Source organism: Heliangelus exortis, chromosome 1 (genome assembly GCF_036169615.1).
Source record: "Heliangelus exortis chromosome 1, bHelExo1.hap1, whole genome shotgun sequence".
Taxonomy (NCBI): domain Eukaryota; kingdom Metazoa; phylum Chordata; class Aves; order Apodiformes; family Trochilidae; genus Heliangelus; species Heliangelus exortis.
Genome location: NC_092422.1, coordinates 6573910 through 6598105, shown reverse-complemented (window position 1 = coordinate 6598105; position 24196 = coordinate 6573910). Strand labels below are relative to the sequence as shown.

Sequence of the window (24196 nt, the reverse complement as noted above, 5' to 3'; positions counted from 1 at the left end):
ATACTGCAGACTGAATATTAAATAGGAAGGCAAGGATTGTGTGGCACTGCACAAAAGAGATTTCAGGTGACAGAGACACAGTTGTAAATCAGAAAGCTCTGAGTAAGATTGCAAGGAAGAATTCCCCTATTGTGTTGTGTGATCAACCATAGCTGATCACACAATGGCTAAGGGTGTTTGGAGGACTTAAAGAAGAATTACATATATAGCTTTTTGCCACTTTCTCGTAGGCAGGCAGAGATGATTTATGTATCATCAGTATCAAAACTGGATGGCCAAATATTGCCTAATGTCACTGTGGCTGGAGCAGATCTTAGTTCTTCAGGAAGTTGTAACAAAATACACAAAGTATATTTAGAAATATTTTATCTGCTAAAGGTTCAAGGTTCACTGAAATGCAGCACTCTATTCAATAGAGCTAAATACTGTTTTTTCAGAGGAGACTTGCAAATTTTATACAAGTCCTTGACTGAAGTCTCCAGTAGCAAAAGACTTGGCTGAAGTCAAACCGAGTGGAACATACTTATCTGCTCCTACACATCCTTAGAAATTATCTTCTTTGGTGCAGATGATTCTCTAGAGAAATGAGAATTGTAGGTCTCAGACTGGGTAAAATATAATCATACACTTGTCGACACCCCTGACCTAATGATTCACTCATAAATACTGTTTTTCTTTGCACACATCTCGTCATTTTTCAGAAGTTTTGCATCAAGTGAAGTGAGACAGAAAGAAATTGGCATGTAGTAGCAAAAATATTAAAACACATAACAGAAATGCATATTTATTTTGAGGATGTATGTCAGGAGACACCTATTTTTTTCTGCTTTTAGTGGCATTTTGGACATTGCAAAGAATCCATTTGATCAACTTCAGCTTTATGAAATGCATAAAAATGCAGCTGCCTTGGCACTTGGAAATTAGCTTCTAATCTCCACCCAGGCACCCTGAATATTAGAGAAGGGACCTGCTAAGGATGTACAGCTCTGCTGTTCTTAAGCAGCACTATCATCATTAACTGAGCCAGGCTTAGGCTCTCTTACTTTCTTTTTCTTGCTCAGTATCTTCCACCTTTTCCTACACCTGCAGCTCCCCAGTAGTATTAAGCCCTATCTGTGTTTGCCTGAACAGTTAATTGAACATTTTATTTTCTCAGTTTATAGAGCTGTTCACAGAATTATGAAACAAATCACCCTTCTCCTTTCGTAGTTATAACCAATCTCAATTAAGGACATCTCCCTAAGATCAGCAAATTATAATCTAATGAAATCTATTGAAAATTTCAGTTTCACTAAACAAGGTCAATCCTGGGAAGAAATGAAATGTCACTCAGAAATGGAGATCAAAGTAATTCCCTTCTATTCCTGCTGCTGCCATAGAGACCAAAGGAGGGGGAAGAGGGGGAAGAAGAGATTTAACAGACTTAATTCTTCCTGAAATTTATAATTAACTACAAGAGAAAAGGGACAATTACCATATTTCTAAAGAATAAAAAAGAAAAAAGTTGAGGTTTTGACAAGATATAATTACAAGACATTACATATGCAATGTACATTGGTTTGTTCTGTGTAATTTTCTTGAGGCTCCCCCCCCAAAAATTATTTTTTTTCTGGAAAAAACAACACATCTCATCAGTTTACGTTCATAATGTTTGAAATACAAAAGCAAGAGGCTTACAGTAACTATTCCAAAATTTAACACTGGTAAATAAAGATTTGAAAAAAATACTCAGATACACTCTCCATCTGTCAGATATCTATGAGTATATTCTGAAGCTAAGGTAAATGGTAATCAATGGAAAGGGTCTTCCTGCTCTTTTAAGACTGTGCAGTTAAGCCAGCAGCCAGCCCATAGTCATCAAAAGCCATCCTCAAGTACCACTTCAGAATAGTATTTACCAGTTACATGTAAATTGCATGGATTCAGCACTATTACACTTTTAGGACCTGGCAGGAAAGCACCCCAGTTTGATGCGCTCATCAGCACTTAATAATGGCTATAGAAATTTTTTTTTTTTTTTTTAGTTAAATATGAGTCTTTGGGGGGGAAATCATTATGTTTCCTTTGTTTTGGGATTGTTATAGTCCGGAAATCTAGCACAAAAAACCATAGCTATCCAGTTTATGATTTCAAACTGCAATGATTCCAAGCCTGAAGTCTTGCAAATAAAAAATAACAAATGTTTGCCAGATCTATTTAGCACTCTATGAAGGCACATGGAAATTTGGTTATTTACTTTGTGTCACTTCCAGCTACTCTTAAATCAATGCCTCATGTAGAGTAACTCTCTACAGCTCTGCTGAGCTGGGTAAGATTTTACTGGTTTACAGTACCAATGGCACTGGTTCAACCTCAGTAATAATACCCAACTTTGTCAACTGGGACTGACCTTACAGCCTCCCAGACTCATACAGATAATCTTGCAGGAAGTCCAACAAAATCAATTGAACCTCATTCTCTAAGTATATACCTTGTTGAAACTCTATATTAAGTTTATTTCAGATTAGCACAAAATAATTTGGTGGGCGGGAGAACAGAACTATTTTCTTCAGTACTACCTATTACAAAAGGACTTTGGAATGAATAAATATTTTAAGTATTAGATATTTATGTCAGCATTAGGCCACCATAACCAATTACCCAGCTTAACCTCATAGCAGATTCACCTCTGCAAAGGGAGACCAACAACTGGCATAGAGTGGCTGGACCTGTGTTCACCTCCAGCATATGAACTGATCTGTTTTACCATTCTGCCCTTCTGAGAGTATTTTGGGACTGGTTTTGTGGCTGGAATAGTGAGGCTACTCCAGTAGTGCTACCTCCAGAATTTTTCATTCTTCAGCCAAATTCTAAAAACTTTTAAAATCAACAGGGGTTCAGTTGTGTCAGACAAATATTAATTGAGGGTTAACACCTCATTTAGAGAATCCACAATATTCTACTGGGATGGAAGACCTCCTCTTAACTTTCCCAGGCATGTCACATATCAACATTTTAAAATCAGCTATCCCAGATGCAGCATCTCCACACTCAGATTCACAGTGATACTACTACAGAGGAGGAGCTTGTCTTCCATGTTGGGACTATGGGAAAAGGGAAGTGAATGCTGTCAGAAAGACAAGGTGTGTATTTTATAGCTCTTCTCTGCTTTACTCTTCATGCTGTCAAGTGGAGTGATGAGTGTGTGGAGTGGGAGACCTACAGAAGAGTTATACCATACCCAGGGTCTAATCCAGATGTTGGTTCCATACTTGACCGCAGTGGCTTATTTTCCAGGAGAAATGCACAATTTAAGACTTCTGCTCAGATATCTGTCAGAGTTTTGCCTCAAGTGCATACATTGGTGTCCCCTGTTCCAAATACATTGCTGTATGAGCAGAGGAAAATAGGATAGACAGATGTTGCTGGCTCCTGGCAACCTTGCCAGTCAGAACTGCACACATTCAACCTTGATATGGGTTAACAACATAAGCATTATGTCCCTCTGCTTCCCAGCACCATTGCGAAACGTTTTTTTCTTTCCATCTTTACTCCATTCCTTTAAACATTTTAAACATATTCCTTTAAATCCTTACAAAAGGTGCTGGGCAGACAGCCATTGAAAGATATTGTTAATTTACCAAACTAGACTATCACAGATTTTTTTCCCAGTCACATGAATAATCAGATTTTCATTAATTTTCTAGTCCCACAGAGGTCAGTGTCACTTGAATTAAACATGGAACCTGTTACAGAAGTGATACAGCTTAAACTACTACAGAGTTAAGTGGAAGATGGAAACAAGAATCTCTAAGGAGTAATAGTTGAAAAATTTTCAACATTTTGATGATGGAAATTTATTTTTGTAGCTAATAAAGCCAAGAAGTTCAAGCTGGGAATTCTCTATTGTCTGAAGGTGACCAGTTCTCTGGTTTACAAGCTGGAGGACATAACTCTGGGTAACAGGAATTACTCTGGTGCTCAGTACTGTGAACATGGGAGTAAGGAAACAAAAACAAATGGTTCAAGTTTTCTGGATAAAATTAGATTTTTTTTTTTTTTGGTGTCTAGTATTTGTGTACATCTTTGCAAGCTCCTCTCAAAACAGAGAAGCTTTCAGATGATAAAATCTGGGATTTTAAGCAAATCTGAAAATATATCTCCAAAACAAAACTAGTGGTGACACCAATAGCAACCAACATTGACAGTTCTTAGGGATGTTATTAATGTTAAGGATAATAAAACATTAGGTCAGACTGGCTGGCAAGTTTCAATATCTCTATCCTAAGAGAAGGTCTGGATGACCACTTGTGGTATTATATAATTCTCGTTTTTGGGGTGCTGTCATTGCAGCTGCAAGTACCAAAAAAACCTCTATCTGACACCTTTAAATCACAAGATTTAAAGATACACATTGTTCTCTCTTCATTTATCTTCTGGGTTTTAAACCTACAGAGTTTCTGCCTCTGAGCTCTCCTTTCTCACAAGAAAGCTGCTTGCCTTTTTTAATTTTTTTCAGTGAAAGCTGATAATCTTTTCTAAGCCACATGACACCAACCACTGGAAATTGCATTGAAACAGCCCCTGTTATGGTGAATCTTACCAGACAACACAGAGCTATAGATTTTGGGTTTTACCAGCAGCAGCTCCTGTTCTGTTCATAATTCTGAGAAAGGCAGAAGGGTAGAAGCAGAGCTGACAGCCAAGGGAGAGGACAGCATGTGTCCTCTGATTGTTGGGAGGCACAGTGGGAATATTCTTCCTTTTCAAAAACTGGTGTTCCTGCTGGGAGGGACTCTTAACTTAAGATTTTATTTATACTGAATTCTTTTTAATAATTACAAAAAAAAAAAAAAAAAAAAAAAAAAAAAAAAAAAAAAAAAAGAGAGAGAAAAAAAAAAAAGATAGCTACAAATTAATGAGCTTAATGCTACAGAAAAAGAAAGTAACCACACTGGGAACATAACTAAAATAAACTAGGAGACCATAAGAACTCCTCCTTGACTGACTCAGCATTTCCTATGTTCTGGGTCCAAAAATGCATGGAAACATTGAGGAAATAAAAAAGGAGAGGGCGAATCTGTACAAATTAATATCTTAAATCTATCTTAAACTTATCTTGCAATTTGGCTGAAAAAAATAATGACATTAGGATTTAAGATTTGGCAAGACACATCAGAAATTTTATGAGATGTTGTCTTTCACCGTAAAGAGTTCAAAGCAGTATCATTTAGAACCATAATCTGCAAGGGCATATTCACTTCACTGCAACATTTATGACATTATCTACAGACTGGAAATATTGCAAATTCCAGAGTAAATTTAATGATCATGTGTTAAAAATGTCAACTTTGTTAACAGTGTTCATCTTTTGCAGTTGAAATAGCATTCATCTTTTGCTCCTTTTCTATTATTTATAAGATCTGAATAATAAAATTGATGTATTTACTGTCTCTTGACATTGATCCACTTTTCCAACAATGAGAATGGCAATTATTTGCACAAGTCAGACAAATGGATATTCAAATAAGGATAATTACCAGATCCGTGGCCAAATATGACCATACTGTTTCTCTGTAGATTTCATACTTATTGAAATTATTTTTAAAAAAACCTGAAGTGTTCTGAAGAAGGTTTGTTCTTATTATATTAGTGAAAAATGGTGCAAAGAGATGCCATAAAAATCTGGTAGGTTTCAAGAAAGTAGGGTTACTCCAATACACAGTAAGGCAAGTAAGAGCAATACAATAGGATGAATACAACATAAAATAACTGTGCAGCTATTTAAATATGGCACCAAACAGTACAAGAAAATCAGCTGTAATTGATTTGGCTTCAAGCCTTTGCAATATTAAAGTGTTCTGAAACCAGATTTTTGCCATTATTCAGCTCAATTACATATGTTAAAATGCTGTTCTCACATGCATCCAAATTGCAGGTCACCTACAATTCTCAATCCTATCTCATTCCAGCATCAAAGTTGGCAACAAAGACCGGATATCTGGAGTTGAATACCTCAGGCTCATATGCTTGACTTTCAGATCATTACAGTTATTTAGAGGGGGATCCAAGAAACAGAAGAGATGGTAGGAAAAATATTGTGCAGAGATGTAATTGGGAGCCCAGCTCAGAGCAGCAGCAGTAGTGAGATGGTGGTGAGTCTACATTTGTTATTGTTAGCAGAAACATTTGTCACCCATTCATAAAATTAATAAAGCAGTGTCTCTTGATAAATAAAAAAAGACTCTGGGCCATGTTCTTCTCCCAGTTATGCCATCTTAAAAGTAGGCTTATAACCTCTCTCCCAAACTCACTTATACACCTTGCACTGGCGAAACTCTCCAGGACAAGGAAGGCTGCAACTGCTGGTCCCCCCTGCCCCATCGGACACCCAGCAGTGGAGAAAATCACAGCTATCTTTTTAATCTTCCCCCTTATTTTCTACAAGAAAGTAACATCAGGGAATAGAAATTGGAAATAATTTAGCATGATCCTGCGCCCAGACTTTGTTTAGTGGTGCTGCACCATGGCTGCTGAGAAGTTGTGTCAATGGGCACCCATGGGCACCTCTGCTTTGCTCTAGAGCAGGTTGAGGATGCAGTCTCAGACCCAGCACGGCTTGTGGGAACCAGAAGGATCTAGAAAGAACAGGAGGTGATTGAGGCCACAGAAGGAGCTATGCTGTGGCCTCATTCACCTCCTGTTCTTTCTCCATATGGGTTTCTCCACCAGCAAGATGCGAATGACAGTTCGCATCTGTTTCCACAGCTCTCACATGGTTCCTACTCTTTGCAGCAGCCACCTGCCACCCCTCATGGATTCCTATGGGTTCCTGGGGTGTCTCCTCATACCCCTCTTTATGTGGGGCATCCCCACTTGGCATGGCTATCAAGCAAAAAATGACAGCAATGACGATGGCAGTTGGTTACTATAACACTTATGCAGGATTTAGGTGTTGCTGGCTACTCTAGGCATTCTGTAAGTTCCATGGAAATAATTAAATTAATAGAAAATAAACCAGAAGGGAGAATGGCTATGCTGAACCCCAATGTCTGGACTTCCCCCTGTAAATGCTCCTTATAAATACTCTCACCGTGTGCAAATATTGTTACAAACACGCGGCGAGTTCCTTGTCCTTCCGCAACAGAAAGGGAGTTCCCTGATTATCTCCTTCTCATGTAATAGTAAGTTATAAACTAAGTTTGAAGACACCTCAAAGAATAGTTCATCTTATCCCTACCCCAGATCTTTAAAGCTAGGAAGTGTTCCTCACCCCAGAGTCAGCCTGCCATCATTGTTCCAGATAAAAAAATGTTTTTATGCATGTTTGGAAGGAATTATTCAGAAGGACCATCCCCAAACAGACAGGTTAGACCTAACATCAATATCAGGGTGATGAATTTGAACCAAGGAATTTTTATTTTTCAGGCCTAGAAATGCAAACGAAGAGATGTTTTTCCCAAAAAAAGCCACAATAAGCCACTAGAAACTTGCATCTCTCCAATCAGAAACATCATGACTATCTAAACTATATCTGATTGGCCTCTTTAAAATCCTAGGACCCATATAATGCCCCCCCTTTTTAATTCTTTAGCTTAGAGATTAAACTGATAAACTAAGAACATATGTGCATTATACCATGTATTCTGAAAGTGCTCTATTAGCTAGAGATATTAATAGGCACAAGCACAGGGTAAGATAAAATATGAAATAATTTTCCTTTTGCTAGTAAAAATAATTACATATTATTAAGTAATATAGAAGCAAACTGCATAGGCTATAGAAAAAGAGAACAAAATGCTCATTGAAGCAAAGATTATTTATCACTTATCTTGCAGCCTGACATAGTACATGCTCAATCTATTTAATTACAGAAACAGAAAAACAGCAGAGAAATATGTACACATAACAGCAATGTTTCTAGTCCTACCTTGGTCGTGACAATGCACAGACAATCCATTCTGTAAATCTCCACAGGAGTGTAAGCAAATCATAAAAACAAATCAGCAAGGGTGAGGAAAGGCTTTTGAACAGCATGAACAGAACCGGAGGCTTGAATCTGCATAGCCTGCTTTTCCAAGTGGGGCCCTCATAAGAAACTCGAGTCCTCCTCCACAATGCTAAAGGCAGTCATGATGCTCACAGGGATCAGAAAACCCACTAGAAATCGTCTCAAGCAAAACTTCCAGGTGGCTTATCAGGCTTGATTGCTGCATTGTTCAGTCTGTGATCAAAATTTGCTGTTGAATGATATACAGCCTTCTACATAGGAAGATGAGAACCACAACAAGCACAAAAGAGCAAAAGCATCACATTTCAGCCCTGGCTCTGGTTTCACAATTCTGATCTGCTGTTTCAGTATACCCATAAGATTTCCTTTGCCAAGTCTCTCTCTCTCTCTCTCTCTCTCTCTCAATCTCTCTCCCTCTCGCTCTCTCCTTCCCTGTCTTTTTTTTTTTTTTTTTTCCTCCCCCCTCTCACTCGCTCTCTCCCTCCTCTTTTCTACTAACTCTGAGCAAGCACAACACATAGAACTATCTGGCCCATCTATCAAAGTGCTGTCACTTCTCTGCCAAAACAACTCCTCTGGGTTGTAAGGGTTTTTATTGAGAGCGTGATTCCTACAAACACATATTGCTTGAAGTGCCTGATTGAAGCATTAAGGTGTGTGTGAGAGCTCATGCGTCACATCTACAATCACTCAGAATTACTAGGACAGATTTGGATTCAGGAAGCAAGTATAAATAACAGCTGGAGAAAGTGAACTTTCAGAAAGTATAACAGAAAATAATCAGTCAGGGGAAAAAAGGGGAATTGTATATTTACACATGCACGCAGGTCTGTGAAGCACAACACTGATATAATTATAGTTTATTATCCAAGGAAAAAAAATCATACAAATTATTCAGAGCTAAAAGGGGCACGTCTTTCCCCCTCTTATGAAAAATACATCAAAGTTTTATTTAAAAAAAAGCACCCCAAACCTGCTTTAAAACTCCGTAAGTTCTCTCCCAAAGTTTTTCTTCACCTTAGACAGATCTGCAGACTTAATTTATCTGATGTTCTGTATGCTATGCTCAGTGTTTTACAGTGTTTAGCCCCCACAGCCCTACCTTTCTTGTTGTGATGCTGGTGCAGAGCTTGCCTTTCAGGTGTCTTACATGAATCATTCTGAGTTAGAAAGCTTGCTGTCAGCTCTTAGTCTTTTCTCTCTTACAGATAGAGAGAGAGAAGAAAGAGGGAGGGAGAAAGAGACACAGAAGGGGAAAGATATGTAAAAATGAAAGCTCTGGCCAAAGAGAGAGGAAAATCAATGCTCCTATTCACTGGAAAAAAAAAAAAATACAGCCAACTGGACTGTTGACAGCAACAAGAGGAAATGTCTAGACACCCATACATTACAATTCACCTTTTCAACACACTGGACAGCACAATTCCCCCTGGCTGCTCTCATGATGAGGATCTCTCATTTTCACTCAGAGCTAAAATATGTTTTCAATAAAATAACCCTTTCCAAGAAAATAAAAGGATATTTAAGAGTCATCCCTCTTCCTTAAATTCCTCAGGTTATAACCCTAATATTCTTGTGATTGCTAAAGCAGCAAGAGATTCAGTAAATGACACACATTATTTTGCCAAAATGAGGTCACTGCTACCAAAGTTACAAAATCCATAGTGAATCAGATATGTGGTCAGAGAGCAACCAATCCTCTCCCAACTATTAAAGTCTTGGTGGATGTGACATCTTAAAGAGAAAGTCTCCTGAGCACTTACAACTTAAAGTCTAAAACTTTAACTCACTCTGTACAACCACATGAGCATAAAACAAGCTTGATTTGTATTTACAATCTGCAGTGGAACTTGCATTTTCTGTCCTTTCTGAGGTTTAACCCAGTAGCTGAAGAATCAGAAAAGTTTATAAACTGTAGATTATCTGAAACAGGGAACTCTTCAAATATCCTTGAAATAAGAACCAATTAACCATCCCGTTAAAAATTAATTAATCCATGAAGATGGTCCAACCTAAACTACACTTGTGCTCCAAGCATGATGGGATAAAAGGGAATTCAGTCAACTCTAAAATCAGAAGACACTTTAACACTTTAACACTTTAGGAAGTACTTTAACACTGTAAAGTATCCAACATTTTCTTCTTTTACAATTAGTAGATTCAAGCTGATCCAGTAAAATGTGAAATATTGCCACACATCTAATTATCTAATGATTTGGCTTTAAAATTTCATATCATATTCAAAACTGGCATATGGGGATACATTCTGAAATTGGTCTCCAAGTGCATGATCTGTAAATGCTTCTACTTGGAATTTATTCTACTCCAGTGAGCTGCTCCCAGTGCATTCATGAACCTATTTGCAGTTTATATGAAAAACAGAGGGGCTGAACCCTTCAACATTTATGTGAATCATGTGATTCATACATGTGCCCCAGAGAAAATCAGGTTCCATTGGTGTACCCAAAAGCTCCCTCCTGCACACCTATTTTGGAGTGTTGCCTCATTCCCTGAAATGCAGCAAGAAGCATTTAACAGAGCAGGATTTGCATGTGTGCTACCCAAGTTTAGCCCATCCTTGAGTGGCATGGTCTCTGAAAGACTGCAGCCTACTTTTTAACCTCAGAATCTCCTGTAGCCCCAGACAGAAGAGACCCACACTGCTGGGCACACAGACCCCAGCTCCATCCTTCCCCAGGGTTGTTTTGTTTATGAGGGCTCCTGGTCAAACCCTCAAACACAAACTTGTCAATGATTTGACAAAGGCAGAACTGAAGCATGGGGACATGCATGAGGAAGCATGAGGGTCAATGCATCACCGCTGTTTCTCCCAAGGATACAGTTCCTCATTTTCATTAAATACCCATCCCAAACCCCTCAAAAAAGAGGCTGAGCTGCTTCATTTTCTTCTTCCAACTACATCCTTTTTCCATTCATTTTTTCTCCACGGTTGTAAGATTTTCAGATCCTTGGCACTGCTTTACCCTTCATTAGCAACATCTCCTTCTGCTCTCATTTCTGCAGGTCATATTGCTGCTTAGCTTAGTTCTATTTTTTCCTCTGCTCCTCCAGCCTTCATGTTATCTGTACATATGATCATGATTGAGATCTACTGAAGGAAGTCTTGACCCAAAAACAAAACAAATTGAGAAGCAGCCATCTGGGGTGAAAAGAGGTGGTTTCTAGTTGATTTAGGTGGTCAAAAATAACCTCTATGATGAGCTCTGGCTCTCTGGAAGCCTTAATACAGGAAGAATAACAACTATTTCCCACTGTGATATCAGTGGCTCCACAGACCACCATGTGAAAACCACTTACCCAGATGACTGCTTCCTTATCCTCTAATTTTACCAAGGTATATATTTTTAAAAGTCATACAAAAACAAACAGTATGAGGTGAGGGGGTGAAATGTGATGGTCTTTATAATGCAGTATTTTAGACTGGACAATTTAATGGTCCTTTCTAGCATTAAGACCTTCACTGTATCCAAGTACTTACACTTGCGTTACCAAAGCATTGGGTGTAATTAGGAAATTATATTTAGAACTAGAGCCTGTAACATCTAGTTGAGGTGAATATTTGTAAAAGCAAGCATTTATGAAACCTAAAACCAATGGGAAGCATTTTCTGATTTTTTTTAACTCTTTCATGACACACCTTTTAAAATGTTTCCTAAATTCTTTTGAAACCCAAATATTATAGTACAAAAACTCTAAGGAGAAATCTATGATCTTTTAAAAAAGCAAAGTTGGCTTAATTATTATCTCTAATTCAAACAGCAGAAATTAAGAAAAACAAGAGTATTATGTCTCCAAGTTTTGGAGTAGACACTAAGAAAGAAAACATCTACAAGATTTCTAACACAGCATTAGTAATGTCAGCAGCTTGCAGAATTTAGCCAGTGACTATTTAGAGCTCTATGCACCTACACAGAAAGCACATGATCACACACATCCTCTTACAAATGTGGGGAAAGATTTATTTACTCCTAGTGTATCTCACATTGTTTACTATAGAGTACTTCTTGATGGTATTAAATTGCCAGTCTTTCACATGGGGTTATATTCTCTTTCTTCCTTTCAGGTCCTATATTGCACCCAAACAAACTACAAATACTTTCCTGCTCACATCTCTCCCAAGAGTGCAATTGATGTAGTCATGAACTTATATCTTTACAGTCAGAGATCATGGATACCACTAGAACCCTGTTGCAGCTAGGTTGCTGTCCATCACAGCAGGATAGTTAGTAGGTTAACAGCAGAATAAGAGTTATATGTGTAACTATATGCTGCATAGAATTAAAAAAAAAATTAAAAAAAAAAACAAAAAAACCCTAACTAATCTTGCAGGTTCTGGATATGTTGTTATGAGCTAAATTACAGATGAAATGTCAGAATAAATCCTGCTTCAGCCAGGAAGAGAAGTTAATACAAATTTCAGAAGGTGTGAAGTTCTGTATACCTTAGTTGCTAAGAATTTTAATGCAGTTCCCAGGCTGAACCAGAAGCCCATGAGTGCTGGTGTCAATTTAAAGATCAACAAATTAGCATTTCTGGCCCTCCTGACTTCAGCAGCCCTACCAGGAACTGGCCTCAGGCCCCTGAGAGTCTCAGGCAGAAACTATGACAAGAATTATTCCCTTCCACATTCATGGCAAATTTCACTGGTATTTAGCACAATCAGTGTCAGAGTCCTGACCAGTTTCTCTGGCTGGTAGCTTTCTCAACAGTAACTAAAACAAAAAAAAGATCATTTTCTCTTCCATAGGAAAGCACAGATCCCATCACTGAGCCCTGCAGGTAGATGGTAAAATGGGTGTGAGAAGTGGAGGTCGGTCAGGCAGCAGAGTCCTTCATCACAAGGGCTCTGCACCCAAGTGTTCACGGAGACCCCAGGCTCAACAGTCACAGAACTGAGTTTGCTTTGTTTCACAGCTGTGGAAGAGATTCCCTCTCTTTCTGGCCCTGCTACCTGCCCAGCTTGCCACTTCTATTCAGTAGGTGGGAACTGATATGCCTTTAGCCAAGCATTGTCCCAGCACTCAAAAGCAAGAAAAAAGACACTTTTTGGTTTTCAGTAGACAACATGCACTTTGCTGGCTCTGCATGACATCTTTTTGCTGAGGGCCTTACAGTAATACCTGGTCCTCAGTTGCTGCACCTGGTGATGTGTAAATTTGCCTCCAAGGGTGCTCAGTGGGACAGCAAGGCAATAATTGCCTCCCTTCCTCTCCAAGAGTAAATGTAATCAAAAGATCACAGGATGTGACAATAGAAAGGAGCACAGGAGGTCTTTATTCCAACCTCCTACTCAAAGTAAGTTCAGCAGTGAGCTCAGACCAGGTTATTCAGGCCATTATGCAGACCAGTCTTGCAAATCTCCAAAGATCACGACAGTGTGACATCTCTAGTAGTCTCATTCCCACAAACTCACCAGCTTGGGGGCTTATGAGAATATGGTGAGGCAAGGGGGGAACACAAAGGACTCGTAGGGTTCTAGGAAACACAAATTCATAATCACAGAGTGTGGAGCAGAGAATGGGGAAAGGTCTGTGAGCCATCCTACAGCTCTGAAGGGCTTGGATAAGTTAGTCTTTGAAAGCTCTGAAACCTTCATTAATTTAAAAATTATGACTAATATTTTGTTTATCTATTATTTCCCATACAAAGCCATAATTGTTTTCTCTTTCTTCCCACAAATCCCTTATTCAGAATGAAACAGAAGTGCTTCAGTTACAAATGTTCTGCTGGCTTTATGTGAGCTGGGATGCTTTGCAAAGAAACACATAGTACTCAATATGTCCTGAAGTGGCTCTCAGCTCTCAAGATCCATGGTGAATGAAGAGTTCATTTTAATTCTCAAGCAGTCTGCCTGGGGAAGTAAATCTAACAACCAATTGATCATCAGTAACTGAAAAGCTGTGGTGCATGTGTTTAAACATGTAGCCACTCCTAAATAGCTGTGTGTCACTGCCACAGCAACGTGCTCTGACACTCAAGCACCATCACTTGCAAAAGAAATCAGACAAAATTGCTTTTTCAAATGAACTGACACACAGAACCACAAGTTCCAGGAAATGGAAAACAAAACATCTGCTATCTCTTATCCCATGGTACTGGGAACTGAAGAAAATACCATTCATGGCTCTGGAAGTCTTAGAATTTGCCAATGGGGTTGCCAATGTTTGGAGTTTACTTTCATGTACACTTTGTGCTGCAAATGTGTACTATTTAGAACTGCTGGTGGAGAAACTTTGAGTCCATGGGTTTGCAGTACTGTGACTCTGAGTAGGGAAGAGGGTGCATTGTTCAAATGAGCTGGAAATGTACTGGAAATAATGCTGAGAAAATGGACTGAGAACCACTACATCTCAAGATTCTTCAAAATCCTCACTTATTTAGGGTATATATCAAGCTTCTGATAATTTCTTGCATTGGGGAAGTAATTTATTTCATAAATACAGACATACTTCAGTGAGTCTATATGTTATTTCAGCTCTCAGGCAGCACCATAGTCCTATTTGGTATTAAAGTTTTTCTGATCAACTGGGAACACAGCAAAACAAGGAACTCAGAAAGTCCTGCTAGGCAATAAGTTTTTCAAAAGTTAACAAACGGAAAAATCAATCTAGAAATGTTAAACAAAGATCATGGAAAAGACTTAGACAAGAATAATCTGAAAGTTGCTGATGTTAGAATGTTTGCTGAAGTCTACAAGGTATCACATAACCATGCCAACTCAGTTAATGTCTGGGCTTTTTTCATCATGTTTGCAGCTTGCTAACTTCAAAAGAAAACTTCATGATTTTCTTCCACTTAGAAAAGAAAAAATACACAATGATTTCAAGGCTTAAAGTCTACATAATAATATGAAAACCCAAGAGAACTGTCCCAGCCAAGCTCTGAATCTATGAAAATAATGGAGATATTATAATGAAATACTAATAGCTTCACCATTGCAAGCAGAAAGACTGTAACAAAGAAAAGAGTAATATATCCCTTACTGCAGCCATGAAGTCATACTGCACAGTGTGTTATTCAGCTTGGCTTTATGGTAGGTATCAATAGCCTGCCTACACAAAACCCATCACTTTTCTGACATCCATAGTCCTCCATACTGACTCAAGACCAAAAATAAACTACATCACACACCGACAGACGGAAAACACCTTGAATAAAATTTACTAACTGTGCAACACCTTGGTCTTCAAAAATACACAGAAATGACAACACTGTGATAGCAGCAATCCTGTAGAACCACCGCCAATATCAACAATATTTTTACATAAAAAATAAATCCTGCCTGGGACAGCATAAAGTGCACAAGGCTGTTGACACAGCAATAAATTGAAGCCATAAGCCTCATTCAAATGTAGTAATGTATTTGTTGTTATTAAGCAGAAAAAATGACTGCAGGAGCTCAGTTTCAATATCATCTACAAATTTCACCTCCAGCAAAATGTGACTAAGTAAGGATTTCATTCTCCATTACAAAAGAGGGGACCCTACCTTTATCTTCATGTCTACCACATAATTTTCAAAAGTCTGTTTTTCCTTATTGGGTTCACCATACTGTCCAGATCCTTCCGATCCATTTGAAGCTGCAGACTAAAGAGGGGAGAAAAAAAACAAATAAAAATATCTGAGATGTGCACTAGAATACTATTACACTTAAATGTAAATGTTAACATTCATATACAAAAGGGTAACCTGAATTGAAGAGGCTCACACCTCAGATTTTTCAACTCCATGTTTAGTCATGCAAAAATGCCAGTGTTAAATCTTAAAGCCACTCTCCTGGATGTCTGTGAAAGTCTTAATAGGCTAAATGTACAAGATAATATTTATCATAATCTCTAGTTGGCTTCAGAAGGTATTCAAGGTGCTCTGCAGCTCTCAGCATCAGAACACAGAGATAAGGAAAGAAATCAGTGTCCTGACAAAAAAGCCTGCAGATGGTAATGGGGTTCTCATCTGCAGTAGCTGCAGGAATAAATCTCCTTAAAGCACCAACTGAATTACCTGGTCTGTTTTCTCATTTCTAACTCATGACATTCTCCTAAGTGAAAAGCTTTTGTATTTGTGCAATAGACATATTTGCAAATCTTTTAAATTAAGGTATTTTTGTTACCTTTCCTTCATTTACAGAGATTTCAGTCTTATATTGCTTACAGTAAACCCTCACAAAACATTTAGTACACTGTAGTGTATTACAGTACACTGTACTAAATGTGTACAGTAGCAATGTAGCATACATTAATTTCTATTAATGTGTCTTTAATAGAAGATACATGAAAAGGCTGCAATTCGTTGTTTGGTTAGTTTTTTTTAATTTTCCTACTGGAAATCTACTACATTATTGCAGCTTTTGCATTAAGATAATAAATATCTCTGATTACAATGTTCTGTCCTGCAAATGTGTGCTGGAAGAGTCAGGCTTTGAAGGAAACATGATGACTGACACTAACTTGAATGAGAAAATTTCTGGGCACTTTGCAGGAACACAAAGAGGAATGCAGAGTGAATACAGAGTACAGTGTCTTTTGTATCTGTCAGAGCTGAGCATCAGAGACACCATGAGTGTCCCATCCTTTCTTCAACCTTTGCACCAGGACTGCAGTCAATTTTAACAAAACAGGCAAAAAAAAATTGTTAGGATTTTAAACAGACCAACTATTGCCAGCACAACTTAGAAAACAACAAGCCAGTGCCACAGAAACAGCCAAATCACATCCACATGTGCAAATGTTTTCTCCTCTGATACTACATTGTTTATGTGGGGTTCTGTCCAGTGAAAGACTGAGCACTGGCCCCACTCCAGGCAACTACTTAGACACATGCTTTTAACTTCACTGGAACCAATGGCATTAGTTTTGTGCTCCAGTAAAGCATGTGTTTGAATGTTGGACCAGGCCCAGCAGCTCAGCACTACGGAGGGCTGAGCACTCAGGACACCAGGAATGTCCTCCCTATAGTCTTAGATTCTTAGATTCTTGCAGTCACCTAGAACCATGCTCTCCTTCAACTTGTTTACCACATTTGTAATCTGCAAGGGATGAAGAGAAAGCCAGGCAGCAAGGCCAAAGTTATGCAGGCCAGCACGGAACTGAACCTATGCCTTGCATCTTGCCTCAGCACCTACAGAAACCCCAAGCAATTCCCCAAGCATGTATAAAAATTTTAATTTCATCTTTGCTTTCTTTACCTAAGTGTTTTTTGTTGTTATTATTTATGGGCAATAATACCTACAAAGCAAGTCAGTATATTATTTATTTGCTCCAATCATCAAGACCAAACTCTGCCTGGTCCTAAAGGAGCTGAGCTTCTGCAACTTCTCAAAAAGGGTTTGACAATTTTCAGCAGAAACTGCAGGCAGAGTTCATTAGCTGAGTGCAGCTGCAGAACTGGATAAGGAACTTTAGTTTGTTTATATTATACATATAACATACAAATTTTTTCCTCAAATTTTTCACCATTAGCTGACTCCAATATTTCGAAAGAACATAAAACAATGTCATGAGATGCTATGAAATGTTTCAATTGTTTTCCTTAGGGAAATGGGTCACAGACTCATTGTGAATAGGTGAAAATCAAGGACATGAGGAAGGTACAAACAACTCAAGAATAATTGTAATCAATCTGGTACATCTCTCTGTTCAAGCATATTAAAGTTCAACAAGCATTAGCAAAATAATATTGGTTCCCAAACTTGAACAAAGTACAGGTTAGAAATCTTTAGAGACTAAACAAAAGCCTATGCTCTCTAAAATCATTTGTACACTTGTTTCCAAAAGCTGCCTGCTCATGCAAATGAGGTATTTCAGCAACACTTCATTATTCCTGAACTGTGCAGGTCACCATGAGAAGCAAAACCTGGCAGCTCCAGGGTGACACAGTATGAATGCAGTGGAGCACGTGTACCATGCTGGTATGACCTTGATAGAAATAATGACTTCAAGTTTGAGTTAAGACCACCAAAAGTTTACACTTTTTATCAGACCCCTGTATCAAGAAGATTGGGGTTGGGACAACACTGTGTTTCTCTTCAGAAAAGAAAATGTTATCCTATTCTCTTCAAACTGGTCGAGGAAATGAAGATTTTACAAGCAAATGCCACAAAAACACACTGAAACTTCATTTGGTAACTGTTCACCCGGGTAGTAACCATGAGAATCATAGATCACAACAAAAGCACTCTTCCAGTTTTGTGTATAATTAATGCTAATCTATTTAGATAATAATTAACAGGGACCATTTAGACCATAATCTCTTCAGGGCAATGTCTCTCTCACTGTGCATACTTACAGCATTACTTAAATATTTATTAATAAAATAATCACATTATTAATCACATTAGCTACCTTGTTAGTTTTTCTAATTTTAACAGTGCTTAGCAGAGCTTATAACACATCTTTCCACTCACTTATTAGGACATGCACAATTGTCACAGTTGACTGTCAACAAAATTCTTGCTGATTTTTTTTTTTGGCCAGAGTACACAATTACGAATTATGAAAGACTTGTCACTGGTTCCACTTTCAGCAGGCAGCATGTTCCAGTTCATCTCTGAGCCAGCAACCAGACAGAAGGAGCATCTGCCCTCACAAGCCATTATGGCATATGGAGTTTCCAGGAGTTCCTACAGGAGGTCTTCCTACAGCAGCCAAACACTCTAAGAATGCATGAAACCCTCAGTCTATCACATTGCTCTGGAATTAATAGCTAATATACCAATAAGAGTCACTTGCAGCCATCTACAATAGATACAACATGTTTACTTCTCGGAGTGAGGGTCAACGTTGAGAATATAAAAAATGTTATAAGAAAATGTTTAAGAAATCAAAAACATACACACAAACATTATTTTGCTTTTCCATGCTCTTACCAGGATGCTGCTGACAAGACTTTGAATTTATTTGCACACACAGACCTGCAAGGGATATTTTCTAGGGCACATGTACTGCTTTTTGGCTAGAAGATGCTGATCAGCTTTGCAAAGGGACCAGGAGTGCTGGTGGAATTAAAGGAGAGCTACAGCCCAGGAGCCTAAATAAATCTGCAGCCCCTTTGGGGTTCAGAGAGCTAATGCACCTTCTCCTACAGCTAGCCACTTAGGGAATGCTCTCCTGTGTGCTTTTAGACAGAGAAATTCAAAACCTGAAGCTGATCTGTTGTATCATAAATTGGTAGCTCTGATCCAGTCCCAGGAGAGCCTGCAGATATATGCCAGCTTGCACCAAATGATCTACATCAACAGAGGAAAGGTACAAAAATCCCAGCAATCTTTAACTTTTGAATGCCAAAATCTGTCAGGAAATCTATCATCCTGGTAATCAAATGCTCCGAGGAATATACATAGTGCTGAGAGATACTTTTATTTAATTAACTTTTTCAAAAGTAAGCATTTTAAAAAATCATTAGAGCATTTTAAAAACTACAGGGGGAAAGTAAAATAAAGCATAACATATGCTGGAATTATCCACTTTACAGGACACTGATGTAAATTAGTTCATTTAGCAGCTATGCTGGAGTAGGACGCAACCTGAGCTGAACTGAGATGCACAGCAGGACACTGCTACTAGCAAAAAGCAGAGCACACCTCTATGCCAGGGTACAGCCAACCCCACTCACATTCTGCTCAAGCCATGTGTAAACTAAAACTGGACTCAAATCAAGTTCATCCTTGACAACATGCCAGAGACAGCAAGAACACCTTTGGTGTCTCTGGTTCCTCCACCAAGGGCTGCACCTTGCTCCTGTACCTAGGCAGACTTGACAGCACTCCTAAATGCAGTGTCAGCATCTTGGTTTAGGCTCCTGCAGATGAAATCTTGGACCACAACAATAAGATAGTTGGAAATCTGGAGCAGTTTGAGGAGACAAAGCATTTTTGGGGACTTGAAGGGTTTTTCTTGCAATGCTATGTAGAGAAATAATCCAAGACCACAAGATGTGCTTTCCTTTTTCCCTCCCCTGCCAGTTCCCCTTCTATGCCTCATGTAGTCCTTATTACAGGAAGAAGTGTCATTCATCAAATTTCTTGGCAGGCATTAGCTTTCTCTGATATCACAGATGACTGAAAATTCAAACAATCTCAGTGCAGGCCACGCTAGAATCAAAAATCAGATATATAATCCCACAGAAGACAGGCAGAGTTTCATTTGCCTCATTTGGGCCTTAAATTCAGTCCAGAACTATTACAAGAGGGCTCTCTTCCACAAAATCCTTTTTAAAAGAAGCCTAATCGAGTGGTCCTGAAGTCCTTTAAAAAAGCATTGCTTGGGATCCCCAGTCAAATGATTTAGTCATCAGGAAGGATTTTGCTTCGATTTCCAGGGTTTCCAGTATGTTGTTTGAAGATGTCAAAGTTTGCTCCACATCACATCACATCAGCTCAGTCTTTGCAGCTGTCTCTAGTCAAAGTGATGTTGCAGATTGCTACAAGGTGCCATGGCTAAGCTCTGTAAGAATGTTATCACAGTCCCTTCTACACCAGTCTTCCCAATATGACCAGTAAATGTGAATGGATAAAAGAAAAATTCATATTTTGGCATGGATTTTTCTGTATAAATTGCACCAAGTGTTCATTTTTTTATTTAAAATTATTGCATTAGGAAATAAGCATAATTATCACAACAGTATTTATTTTACCCTGGGATCTTTATGATTCCACTTTAACTAATATGGATTCAACCTTTCAGAAGATTTTATGACAGACGTAAAAAGTGTTAGAGCACAGGAACAATTATGTGGCTCCAGGGGTTTGTGTTTTGGAAAGGTCAGGATCTGATTTAATGCTGCTCCACCCTCCCGAAAGCAACTCTTGCTCTCAGTGTGATTCTGGGTGTCAGAATGTCACTGCTGAACTTTGCATTTGCTCATCCCCAGTACAGATCTGACCACCTGCCTAAAAGCTGTCATCCAAGCTACTAGTTATTCAGTAGTCACTTTGTCTGGGCTAGGCTAAATCCTGTTCTTCAAGCCCATCTCCCTAATTATCCATATCACAATTATCCTGTTGCACCCGGACTCTGGTGTGGGGCAAGACAACTGACTTTCCAGGCAGGAAATTCAGGCAGGGCGGAGACACGAGCTCACGCTTCAGCTTTTCTCCTCCCAAAGAGAGTTCAGATGCAGCTGGCTGGAGTGAATTGCTTACACAAACTCAAGTCTTGTGATCAACCAGAAGACACACCCAGGAGCTTCATCTTGCTGATCCATCTCCAGTGTCACTCATGCAGAGCTTTATTTTCAAGCTGGGGTACAAACCAAGGCACTTGGGTGTCTCCTTTTCCAGGGAGCAGAGAGTCACAAATGTCAGTGGTGGGCTCTGCAGGTTGTGATGGTTCATGCACCAGAGAAGAACCTTGGCCAGGTGCAGTGACCAGGGTCCTTGCAAACACAAACTTTGCCACAGTCCCTCCTCTGCTGAGCCATGGCACACCAGATAGTGGTGGTTGCAAGGATTTGTTGGCCGACTGCATGTGGCAAAGAAAAGTGAGCAAAAAGAGCATTGCAAAGAAGATCCTTCCTGCAAGGATGAAGAGATGAATGATTCACTCTTCAGCCATATGAGAATAAGACTCCGAGCATGAGACTGGACAGATAAGTTTCAGTTTTCAGGCAAAGACCCATCCTTGCTGTAGCTCCATGCCAGGCAGCTATCCACATAAGAAATGGAGACAATTAAATTATTTGTTAATTCTTAGTTCTTATAGAACTAAGTCCTGATATAGAACTATAGTCCTGATAGACTGATCTCCAAAGCATACTTAGCAACAGCATTACCAAACGCCATAGGGCAAATTCAGGCTCCTCTGAATACCAGAATGAGTAAGATGAAAACTTGGAAAACATCATTGCATTTTCCCAAGCTCACTGGGACTCAGTCAGATCCTGATGCTCATTCTCACTGTTCCTTACCACACAGCCAATGGTCTGCACTTTGTTGAGCATAAAGACGAAATATGGAGAGTAATTTGGGGTATTAAAGGTATATTCTGTTCAAATAAAGCAGAAGCTATTACTGAATTCTCCTAAAGGCTGGAGGAAAAGGACTAGAAAAGTTAAAAGGCTGAACATAATTAATGAATCCTCGTTTAGAACTGGCTATCACACAACATGTTGGAACCTAAATTTGCAGCTGAAGAGGGCAGGCTGTATGCAGGCTTTGGAAGGAGCTCCATGTGCCCTGTGTCAAGCTGGGGAAAAAGGGAGTTGTAGTTGCAGGGTGGTCCCTCCCAGCATGGAGTGATGACACCTGCCAAAAGCCTCTCTGAGCAGAAAGGTCAGCTGCAGAAAGAATAATATGTTAAAGCACATGGATTGGTTCCAGTTGTGCCCATCTGCATACATTTTATTCATTAACTTCAGCGGCCCCTACACTGAAATCACAGTCTTGCCCTGAAAATAGAAATGGACCACAGCTGGAAGAAAATGGAAATACTTGGAAATAGAAAACAGAAAGTAAGTCATTAATTACAAGAGAAAACATGACTAATGATATTAAATTAAATAATATTTGAATTATATGCTAATTAGCAAGGATAATGTTTATTTTACTTACATAGTAGTTCTGGATACATAAATTTAAACCTACATATTTCAGTTTCCATAACAACCTGATACATTTATTCTCCTGTGTCATTTTTTATTGCATCAGTGCGGATATATTTTTTTAATTTATTTTTTTAAACAACTGAAAAAGCCACCGCAACTGCTTTGGTTGCTATGATAACACAATATTTTTAATTGTTCTTTTCACATTTAATTCTTCTTGAAACCAATATACTTTCCCTTCAGAGATGTCCACAGCACAGTGTGGGAATTTCACCACCCATTCTAGTGCTGAATGCTGGGTTTGCCAGAAATCCCACCAGTCCTATGGCTCAAACTGCTGCTTGAGGGGTTCCCCTTAGGACACTTATCCTATGGCTAGAAGTCAAGAGCTTAACAGGAGACCTACACAGTAGCAGCCCCCAGTTGGTTCCCCTGAAAACCAGAAAAAAAATTTAAAATGCTAGCCTCTTCAGAAAGGTGCATAGCTAGAGCAGACTTGAGGTAGCAGTGGCAGTGAGCATAGCTGCAGAGATGCAAGACATTTAAGTAAATCACTGCAGTGCTCTCCAGGCCAGGAAGATATAGAGCAGTTCTCATATTTCATACACACTGCTGTAGCACATGATGAGCTACACTTCACTTTTATCCACGAGCAGAAGGGATTCCTATAAATTCTTGGGAGTTAGCTGAAATATTTTTACAAATCAAGGCAATCAAATGGTATCATGATGGGAGGAACAGAGAGGATGAGGTGGCCCTTCTCCTCCTCACCTCCAGCTAGCTCTGCAGCACAGAGGAGCTTTCTGGTGCCTGTCCACCTTTGCCAACACTGCACCCTCACAAGTGGACTCAATTAAATTAAATTGCAATTACCTAACTGCTGACATTGTATTTCTATCTTGTTCCCTGTTACAACTATAATGAGAGAGACTGTATTAATTAATAACAATTATATTATCTTGCAAGATGAGGAACTACTTGGCAACCATTCTTCCATACAGCTGGTGCAGAGTGACCTCAGATTAGAGATAATAGGGAATTTATGAATGTAAGGTTAGAGTTTTTGATGGAAAAGAACGAGTGCAATGGCTCCTGTGGACTGCCTTGGCCTTCAGGGTCAGCTCTTTATTTACTGCTAGGTGTAGTAGCCTCTACTTTGACCAGAAGTGACAATCCCTTTCAGAGCTCTGTATCCCTCCAATTCTCAGGAGAAGAGTGCATATGTTACCACACAGTTTATGACAAGGTCCAGCACTGTATTTTTACTATGACAAGCATCATATCTTTTTGTTTCTGATCAAAACAAAATTCTGTAACTATTCCTCGTTATTAAATGTATTTGTAATATGTTAGATTAAGAAAAACTATATATACAATAGAATTACAACTCCAAATAGGAAAAACACCCAGCAGTGCTAGGCAGTTTATGATAATCTTGTAGGAAATGCACTTTAAAAAGTCTCTCATGTAATGTGATTGAATTCTGATTTATCTCATGATAAATGCTATGCAGGTCCATAGCAAACCCAAGAATAAAATTCAGTCTCCTGTCTCCACCACTAGCCCACACAGTTTCTTCCTATTTACATGAACCTCCAGAGAAATTACAGAGGAGGACACTACCCACATTTCACTTAGATAAAATTT

At 38.9% G+C, this 24196-nt stretch overlaps 1 protein-coding gene across 15 annotated transcripts in view; it reads right to left on the bottom strand.

The window, feature by feature from the left end:
* The window catches only part of DLG2 (discs large MAGUK scaffold protein 2), a 961231-nt gene that overhangs the window by 808879 nt on the left and 128156 nt on the right, over positions 1-24196 (bottom strand). For 12 of the 15 annotated variants that reach the window (XM_071732357.1, XM_071732283.1, XM_071732535.1 and 9 more), the window contains one exon: positions 15500-15598. In XM_071732357.1, the coding sequence (XP_071588458.1) occupies positions 15500-15598 (99 nt within the window). Of the gene's footprint in view, positions 1-7909; positions 8410-15499; positions 15599-24196 lie in introns of those variants that run through there. The other 3 variants (XM_071732910.1, XM_071732959.1, XM_071732892.1) reach the window with 3 other exon arrangements.